The sequence below is a fragment of the Coenobita brevimanus genome, chromosome 97 (assembly GCF_032717465.1).
Source record: "Coenobita brevimanus isolate Jiangsu-jjx chromosome 97, ASM3271746v2, whole genome shotgun sequence".
In the NCBI taxonomy this organism is placed as follows: domain Eukaryota; kingdom Metazoa; phylum Arthropoda; class Malacostraca; order Decapoda; family Coenobitidae; genus Coenobita; species Coenobita brevimanus.
The window spans coordinates 14,439,956-14,449,955 of NC_137050.1; the positions used below are offsets into that span (position 1 = coordinate 14,439,956).

The window sequence follows — 10,000 nt, forward strand, 5'->3', positions numbered from 1 at the left end:
AGAGGAAAAGCAAGTGGTCCTGATGAAATTTCATGTTGGGTACTACGAGAATGTGCAAAGGAGTTAAGTAAACCATTATTTTTAATTTTCAAGAAATCCTTGAGTCAAGGTAAACTACCTGATATTTGGAAGAAAGCAAATATTGTCCCCTTGTTCAAGAAAGGAAATAGACAAAATCCACTCAACTACCGACCAGTATCACTGACCAGTGTTGTAAGCAAGGTATTAGAAAAGCTTATAAGAAAAGCTTAGTTAAATCATCTAGAAGAACACAGTATGATAACAGAAAGACAGTTTGGTTTCAGAAAAGGAAAATCATGTGTTACTAATCTGTTGAGCTACTATGACAGAGTAACAAACACAATACAGGAAAGAGAAGGATGGGTGGACAGTATCTATTTAAATTTCAAGAAAGCATTTGACACAGTACCACACCAAAGACTTTTATGGAAACTGTACCATCAAGGAGGAATTCGAGGCAAACTGTTTTGTTGGATGCAAGATTTTCTCATAAAAAGAGAAATGAGAACAGTACTAAGGGGAAACTACTCATCGTGGAAAGAAGTGACTAGTGGAGTACCACAGGGTTCAGTGCTGGCGCCAATCATGTTCTTAGTGTACTGTATATAAATGATATAAACAGTAACACTGGAAATGAAAGCTATCTGAATATGTTTGCAGATGATGCAAAAATACAAAGGAGAATTACTAACACAGACTCTTGTAAAGAGCTACAAGAAGAATTAAATAAACTTCATGAATGGAGTAATACATGGCAAATGGAATTCAATGTGGACAAGTGTCATGTAATCAAGTTTGGTAAAAGTGGAAAAAGACCTGATTGGGATTATACGTTAGGAAATAAAACCCAATACACATCAGAAAGAGAGAAGGACCTAGGTGTGATTATCAATAACAGACTATCTCCGACTGATCACATCAGCGAGAAGGTACGGAACATGTATACACTGCTTGCAAATATGAGAATAGCATTCACATACATAAATGAAGACAGGCTAAGAAGGATAATAACATCATTCATTAGACCAACCCTGGAGTATGCATCAGTAGTCTGGAGTCCTCATCTCAAAAAACACATAGACAAGATTGAAAAAGTTCAAAGGGCCGCTACAAGATGGATACCAAGCTTAAGGGACCTAAGCTACGAAGAAAGACTAAATAAACTGAATCTACCAACACTACAGGAGAGAAGGAAAAGAGGTGACATGATAATGCTATATAAATGCATATCAGGGAAGGAGAAAATAGACATAAATGATTACTTAACATATGGGGAAGCATCAGCAAGAGGACACTGCAAAAAACTGCATAAGATGAGAGGTGACCAAGACGTAAGGGAATTAAGTTTTCCAAACAGAGCAACTGATCAATGGAATGCACTCCCGAATGAAATTGTGTGTGCCAAAACAACTCACAAATTTAAGGATATGTACGATAAATATGGTTTAAGACACGGGACAGTACGAGCTTGACTCATTCCTGTAAAGATACAATTAGGTAAGAACAATTAGGTAAGTAAGAACACACAAACACACACACACACACACACACACAAAGACGCGCACGCGGCCGCGGCGAAAAAGTATGTACAGAAGTGTAAGGAAGCTGAGAGCAACTGCATGTCTTATCTAATCAAAGGGGACCGTTGGGTTAGTGCACTGTGGATGAGGTGTTGGATTCGAAGTAAGCAGTTGTGGTGTTAATGGACAGTGGCTGCCTGTCTATCCAACCATGCATCTATCTATCTACTTATCCATCATTTTTGCCCGAGAGCTTTCTCTGATTGTTCTGTACAAAAATTGTCTCCAAACGTACTTCCGTCTCAACTCAACAAAGGCTCCTCACCGTAAGACCCCATCCTTCTTCATACACTTCCCGACTTTATCTCTCCAGCCTGTGTTTTACCTCCCTTTCTTCTTAACTCAGTCACTCTGACACACATTCTGCAATATTTGCGCGCCCTCTTTCGCTTCATACGGTCCAAGCACCTTACTGTGTTTATTTCTCTCATTACGTCCACCTTTCTGACCACTACTTGGTGGTGGCCAAAATTAGGATGCAAATGAGATGGAGGAATAGAAGAAGGGAAAGACGAGAGGAAGGAGTAGTTGCAAGGAGAGTGGAAAGGTTACAAGAGGATGAGAAAAAGGCAGAGTATAAGAGAGAAGTGGAGGAACGATTGGGCAAATATGAATTGGAGCAGATGGGAGACGTGGAAGGTGTGTGTAAGATATTTACAGAAGAAATATGTGCTGCATGTGATGTGGTGTGTGGAAGGAAGAGAAGGCGGAGGGGGGTGCAAGGAACAGCGTGGTGGACTGAAGAGGTGAAACAGGCTGTGGCACAAAAGAAGAAAGCATACAATGAATGGGTGAGAAATAGGGGCGTGGAAGAAGTTGAGAGGCGGAAGAGAGAGTTATATGTGGAAAGGAAGAGAGAGGTGAAAAGATTTGTAAGAGAGAGTAAGAAGAGAGTGGATGAGGAATTTGGAAGGAATTTGAGTGTAAAGTGGAGGGACTGTAAGAAAATGTTCTGGAGAGAAGTGAAAAGAGTAAGACAAGGTGGAAGCGAAGTTAGCAGGGGAGTGAAAGATAAAAATGGTAGATTACTAGTGGAGAAGGGAGAAAAAGTGAGCAGATGGAGAGAACACTTTAAGGAATTGTTGAACGTAGAGGATGGAAATAATGCGAGTATAAGTGGCTGGGGAATGGCTGGGAGTAGGAGGGAGGTGAGAAGACAGGAAGAAATCAGTAGGATAGAAGTTGTGGAAGCAATGAAGAAAGTTAAATCGGGGAAAGCCCCAGGAATTGATGGAGTGTGTGGTGAAATGCTGAAGCATGGGGGAGAGATAGTAGTGGAATGGATGTGGAAAATGTGCAGATTGGCCTGGGAGGAAGGTAGAGTCCCGGAGGATTGGAAGTCAGGCATAATTATTCCCTTGTACAAAGGAAAAGGGGAAAAAGAAGTGTGTGGTAATCATAGGGGCATTTGTCTTCTTAGTATAATAAGAAAAGTGTATGGTAGGATACTTATAGACAGAGTTAGAGAAAGAACAGAGAAATTAGTTGGAGAAGAACAGGGAGGCTTTAGGAAGGGAAGAGGTTGTGTAGATCAGATATTCATTCTTAGATCTTTAGTGGAAAAGTTTCTAGAGAAGGGAAAGAAGTTGTATGCGGCTTTCATGGATTTGGAGAAAGCATATGACAGGGTGGATAGACAAGGATTGTGGAAAGTGTTAAGAATATATGGAGTAGATGGGAAGTTGTTGAATGCTGTGAAGAGTATGTACGATGGTGCGAAGGCTGCAGTGCGTGTGGATGGTGAACTGAGTGAATTTTTCTCTTTGAAAGTTGGTTTGAAACAGGGATGTGTCATGTCTCCATGGTTGTTTAATCTGTACATGGATGGGGTAATAAAAGAGGTACAAGGTAGGGTAGTGGATGTTGGAGTGGCCCTGGTGAGAGAGGATAGTGTTTGGAAACTCCCTGTATTGTTGTTTGCAGATGATACTGTGTTGTTGAGTGAAGACGAAGGGGAGCTGCAAGGCTTGGTGGATGAGTTTGAAAGAGTGTGTAAGAAACGGAACCTAAAGGTGAATGTAGGGAAGAGTAAAGTGATGGTCTTTGAGAGAGGTGAAGTTAGTGAATGTACAGCGAGGTTGGATGGTGAGGAATTGGAAAATGTGAGTACGTTTAAGTATTTGGGTAGTGTGATGAGTAAGGATGGAGGTTTGGAGGGTGAAGTGCTTGAAAGGGTACAGCAGGGAAGAAAGGTTGCTGGTTCCTTGAAAGCAGTGATAAGAAACAGGGAAGTGAGCATGGAAGTGAAAAAGTTACTACATGACAGTATTGTGATACCAACTCTAACGTACGGAAGTGAAGCTTGGACATTGTTGGAAGGACAGAAGTCAAGAGTGAGAGCAGTGGAAATGAGTTATTTAAGAGGAGCCTGTGGAGTCACGTGGAGAGACAGGCTGACGAATGAGGATATAAAGGAGCGTTGTGGTGTGGATGTGGATGTGATAGGAAGCGTTATGAGGAACACACTGAGGTGGTTTGGCCATGTGGAGAGGATGGAGGGTGAAAGACTGACGAAGAGAGTGTATGTGAGTGAGGTGGAGGGGGGAAGAGGGAGGGGGAGGCCGAGGATGAGATGGAGGGATGGGGTGGAGAGGTATATGAGAGAGGGGGGTGTGAGTTGGGAGCAGGGCAGTGAAATGGCGGGGGACAGGGCGACTTGGAGGCGATTTGTTTGTGGCCACCCCAAACGGGATTGAGGCGTCTGGCAATAGATAGATAGATAGATAGACGTCCACCTTCTATCCAGGTTCAGCAGAAATCCATTCCTCAGTCCCTCAATAACATTCTCTACGTACTTTTAAGGTAAATTTTGTATAACTGAATACTGTACCTCACTCCTGACTTGTACCACTCTAACATGATATTTTTCACAACAGTACATTTGTCCTAAACTCGTTTCACCCCAGTATGGCCAAAAGCTGGCTGATCTGAGAGGTGGCAAAGATTTAATCTTACCTAATAACCAAGGTTTATCGAATTTCATGCAACTAATAATTATTATATAAGTTCTGGGAGGCCCGGATCCGAGATGAGAAGAAACTGAGTACTGTACCTTGATGATGGAATTACTGTATTGTCATGAAATCTTTTAAATTCCCATTCTCACATTCCACCTTGTCATTCAGCCACGCGAATTCTCAGAGTCAGAAGCTCAGTTATATGGACGATGCACTGGAAGTACTGAGGATCTATAATGGACCGAACTGCATCACCAGGGAAACATACTATACTTTTACCTTAACTTGACCCAGACTTTTATCCTCTTACATTGTGTTTAATGCAGTTCAGTGCCAGAAAAAGGTAACGTAAGGCTCTACAACCTTTTCACTGCACTTCATGACCAGTATAATGTTTGTTGTGTTATTTTAGTGTTAGAACTCAGTATTCAAGATGGAGATGACTGTTTAAGCTAAATTAAAGTGTAAAAAAAATGAACAGCATTCGTGAAAAAATGGGCATCACACAAAGTTTTTCATAAATATCGTGATCTTCGCCTTATATGTTTATGGGTGTATTTATAATTGTACAAATGTGTAATTACATATGTGGAGTTGTGTATTTGCATAGGTGTGTGTGTGTGTGTGTGTGTGTGTGTGTGTGTGTGTGTGTGTGTGTGTGTGTGTACCTCCGGTTATGTACAGTACATATGTAGAGTTTTACCCTCTCTGTATATCAATCTGTCTTGAAGTTAGCGACCACTGTCCAGCCACTGCAAGATGGGATTTAATTTAACTTGACGGAGGACTCGCTTAATACCAACTAGTGCCGCAATAGAGATGCAAGCCATACCAATAAACTGCAAGGGCTCTGTTACGGGATTATATAAAGAGGATCAATGGAGGTAATTCAAATCATTAGTGTTCTTTCCTAAAGACTCTTCTCAGCAAAATATACGAGATACAGAAAGATAATGATAAAAAGCAGAGGAGTCTAATTATTGTCTACAAAGATACAGTATGTCATCTACTCGTAAGTGTGTTTGCTGACCCTGCGCACATCCTCCATTTTACCTGCGTCGTCGGACACCAGGAATATGAGAACAATGTTGGCTTATTGTACTTCCCCTTATGCATAAAGAAAGTTTGACTGAAACCACTGCATGCTACCCTCAACCTATAGCACCCATCTTTACTATTGCCTTGCCCCGACACTCATTACCATCCAAGCCCTTCTCAACCACTCCTATCCTCTACACTCACTTCCCGTTTTCTATCTCCTTACCGTCGCTCGTCTCCACGTACAATAAGTCGAAGTAACAAGAAAAAATAATTAAATTTTACACCTTTCCACTACCAAACTCGCCCCTTATACAACACATCTTCATTAAGCTGAACTTCTCCCACCCTGCTCTACTAACCACCACCATTTTAGTCCAACCCACCTTACCCCATTCATTTTTTGATCCCCCAGTTCTGACTTGCAAATTACAGGCATACACGCAACACTCACCCTCACAGCCTATAATTTCACCCGGCATGCCATACTACCCACTTCCCACTCCATCCCGCTGACTCCCCTACACCCACCCTACCTATTTCAGCTCTGATGTAGTAAATGTTGTAATATTTAATGTCCCGACTACTAGCGGACCTACTTATATTCCCTAAGTATAACATCCCCTGCCCTGCCTGCCACTAACCACCTTCCCAGCCTATCCCATACACCACACCCAGTTCGCGAGGGCAAATTAACATATCAAAAACAACTGCACCGATAGAGCTGATTTTCGGCAACAACATTCACAGGCATAAATGAATGGATCTATATCGACCAAAATCTACTTAAATCAACGAAACAGACCTGAGGTGACCTGGAGGGACGTAAATTGCTTAATAAAGCCTGAACTGATCTCATTAGGTCTAAACATTGCTAAAATGAGCTTGAATGATTAGGGTGGATAAACGCTGACCTGAATGGATGCTACTGAACCTGAATTGATCTAACTGAGCCCAGTGAAATGTGAGGCCCTGACTGGAGCTAAATGAACCTAAATGGCCATGAACTGTTTTACACTGACCAGACACCCTGAACGGGATATGATGGGTCTGAATGTGCCTAAATAAAATGAATGGGATTAACTGGACCCAAATGGACCGAACTGATTTTGAACTGCCCTAACCTGACTTGTTCAAGACGAAATGAATGTGAAGGGCCAGAATGGATCTGAAATACCACAACATACCTTGACTGGATCTTAAATGAATGTGCACGGTCTCCAATGGTCCTGAGTGGCCTTGAGTGGACCAAACATTTTTCTTGATTATAATTATGTGGTCTCAGCTCTAAATGACCTGGATAGACCAGCACAGCCCTGAACTAAGCTTAATTGGCCAAAACTGACCTGACTGGACGTCTATCTATCTATCTATTGCCAGACGCCTCAATCCCGTTTGGGGTGGCCACAAACAAATCGCCTCCAAGTCGCCCTGTCCCCCGCCATTTCACTGCCCTGCTCCCAACTCACACCCCCCTCTCTCATATACCTCTCCACCCCATCCCTCCATCTCATCCTCGGCCTCCCCCTCCCTCTTCCCCCCTCCACCTCACTCACATACACTCTCTTCGCCAGTCTTTCACCCTCCATCCTCTCCACATGGCCAAACCACCTCAGTATGTTCCTCATAACGCTTCCTATCACATCCACATCCACACCACAACGCTCCTTTATATCCTCATTCGTCAGCCTGTCTCTCCACGTGACTCCACAGGCTCCTCTTAAATAACTCATTTCCACTGCTCTCACTCTTGACTTCTGTCCTTCCAACAATGTCCAAGCTTCACTTCCGTACGTTAGAGTTGGTATCACAATACTGTCATGTAGTAACTTTTTCACTTCCATGCTCACTTCCCTGTTTCTTATCACTGCTTTCAAGGAACCAGCAACCTCTCTTCCCTGCTGTACCCTTTCAAGCACTTCACCCTCCAAACCTCCATCCTTACTCATCACACTACCCAAATACTTAAACGTACTCACATTTTCCAATTCCTCACCATCCAACCTCGCTGTACATTCACTAACTTCACCTCTCTCAAAGACCATCACTTTACTCTTCCCTACATTCACCTTTAGGTTCCGTTTCTTACACACTCTTTCAAACTCATCCACCAAGCCTTGCAGCTCCCCTTCGTCTTCACTCAACAACACAGTATCATCTGCAAACAAGTGAAGACGAAGGGGAGCTGCAAGGCTTGGTGGATGAGTTTGAGAGAGTGGGTAAGAAACGGAACCTAAAGGTGAATGTAGGGAAGAGTAAAGTGATGGTCTTTGAGAGAGGTGAAGTTAGTGAATGTACAGCGAGGTTGGATGGAACTGGACCTGACTGGACGTGAACTGACAAAAATGGAGCTATATTGCTTTGAGTGGATCTGTACATGGCCGATGTAACTTAAGAGAATGGATGTACGATAACAGTATTTGAAATGGCCTGAACTGACCGCTGGACGTTCTCAATTACTTGACACATGAAAGTCACAAGCTATTTCAACTCCTGTTCTTAGTCATTCCGGCTGACACTTATATCCTGTGACAGTCTTAAACCTGACGACGCAGGCACCCGCGCGGTCAACGATCATGCTTGTTTGAAGTAAAAATGAAAAACTTGAGAAGGAACTTAAATGCCAGTAGATGCCTTTTATGGAATATAAAATCGTCTTGTGATATCAAGAATAAATTATTAAAGACGCCACCGTAATAAAATGGTTAATAGAGTCTTTCGAACCTCTTCACTGCTGGTGAAAAAGAAAATGTCTAGCGATATGAAGAACTGAGAGTTATTATAATGAAGGAATTAATGAAGTCTTGCTAACCTCTTCATTACGAGAAGTCTTCCCTTAGCTAGATAAATCGCCTGGAGGTAACAAGAACAGAAGAGTCGTCATCGTACTGAAAGGGTAAAGAATAGTCAAGATGGTCAAATATTCTCTGGGGTGGAACTCCTAAAGAGTGCCAGTTCCGAGATGACACTTCCTTACGCGTGATTTAGCGTCGTGAAACGTTCAGTATCTATGACGTCTTTAATAATTTAATTCCTGTTATCTCCAGATGTGATTCTGCTTACAGGTGACCTTTTCTGATGACAGGGTTAGAAACAATCAACAAATCCATCTAGAACGACGATGCTTTTCTTATTTTCTATCACCAGACAACTGGTCAAAAAAGGAGATCTCTCGTATTGGGGATGTTAAGTGCCGCTTCCAAGGTTTGTTTGCATCGAAACGAAAAGAATTCCAAACACGGTACCGCAACGCTTCATTGTGGAAGGGCCGGTATGGAGCTCACTAGGGATTCCATGATACTTGTCTTGATAATGTTAATAAATCGTTTGGTCGCCAACACCGTCAAAGATGACTGTGGAAGATGAAAATGAGGAATGGAAAGTTTCGTCAGTAATACAAAAGTAACGGCTGTAGACACAGTCTTAAGAGTATTCTCACTTATCACGCAGTTTTGATGTAAGACTTGATGATGGTGGTGGTGGTTCTAACACCATATTCTTCCACACGTCTCTCCAAACTGATTGAAATCGTCTGGAAGTAGCAACAAAGGAAAAAAAAAAACTGTAAAAGACCACCGTACTAAAACTTCCCCGGCAATGCCACGGTCATGCGATATCAACTCGACGCCCACAGTTTCGGTGTTACTGTATTATTACATGCTTTACAACATGCTCTTAATTTCATTCTCATCATCGTCCTGAATGCCAGAACCGCGAAACACATTAGGTTATAATTATGATGGCATTACAACCACATAGGATACTTCAGGAAAGCATTCTCATCCGACTCTGGATAACTATGCATATGAAAGCAAACCTAGTGAGATAGGTATAACATGCTACATCTTACCCCTCCCCCCCTTCTCTCTCATATACAACTCAAGAATTCAAAACTTCAATTCCGGATGACGGCACAATCATCATGACATTCAATTACTGTTCTAATTACCTCTCGTATTCATCTAGGACTTCGTCTCAGTTGAAATATAGTCTGGTGTAGTTGTATTAGAAATTTTCGTTCATGAGATGGTTATTTGCGCCACTATTTACAAACACAGGTTCCTATGACTCTAAAATAAAACTGCCTAAAGTTACCTGAAAAGGAATACTAGAGTTGTCCCAACCAAAACAGAATTAATTCGTTAGTCTGGAAACTTTTTATAGCTAATAATTATTAAGCAGTGATTTCTTCAGTTATTTTAATTCATGCATTTCGTGTAGGCTACTGCTCAGTATCGTTCAAATACAAAGAAATTTGGGTAGGAGACAAATATACAGTGAAAAAAAGTTTACCATATTCAGAATTAAGATAATGATGATGATGATAATGATAATACTACTGCTACTACTACTAATAATAATAATAAATAACCAGTACTGTTTACTCACGAAAACAGAGTTGTA

General features: G+C 41.8%; 1 protein-coding gene across 1 annotated transcript in view; it reads right to left on the reverse strand.

Moving 5' to 3' along the window:
• The window catches only part of Ndg (Nidogen), a 527,328-nt gene that overhangs the window by 517,142 nt on the left and 186 nt on the right, over nucleotides 1–10,000 (reverse strand). The window contains exon 1 of the mRNA XM_080283492.1: nucleotides 9,986–10,000. This exon is cut by the window's right edge and continues 186 nt beyond it. Within this exon, the coding sequence (XP_080139618.1) occupies nucleotides 9,986–10,000 (15 nt within the window). The remainder of the gene's footprint in view (nucleotides 1–9,985) is intronic.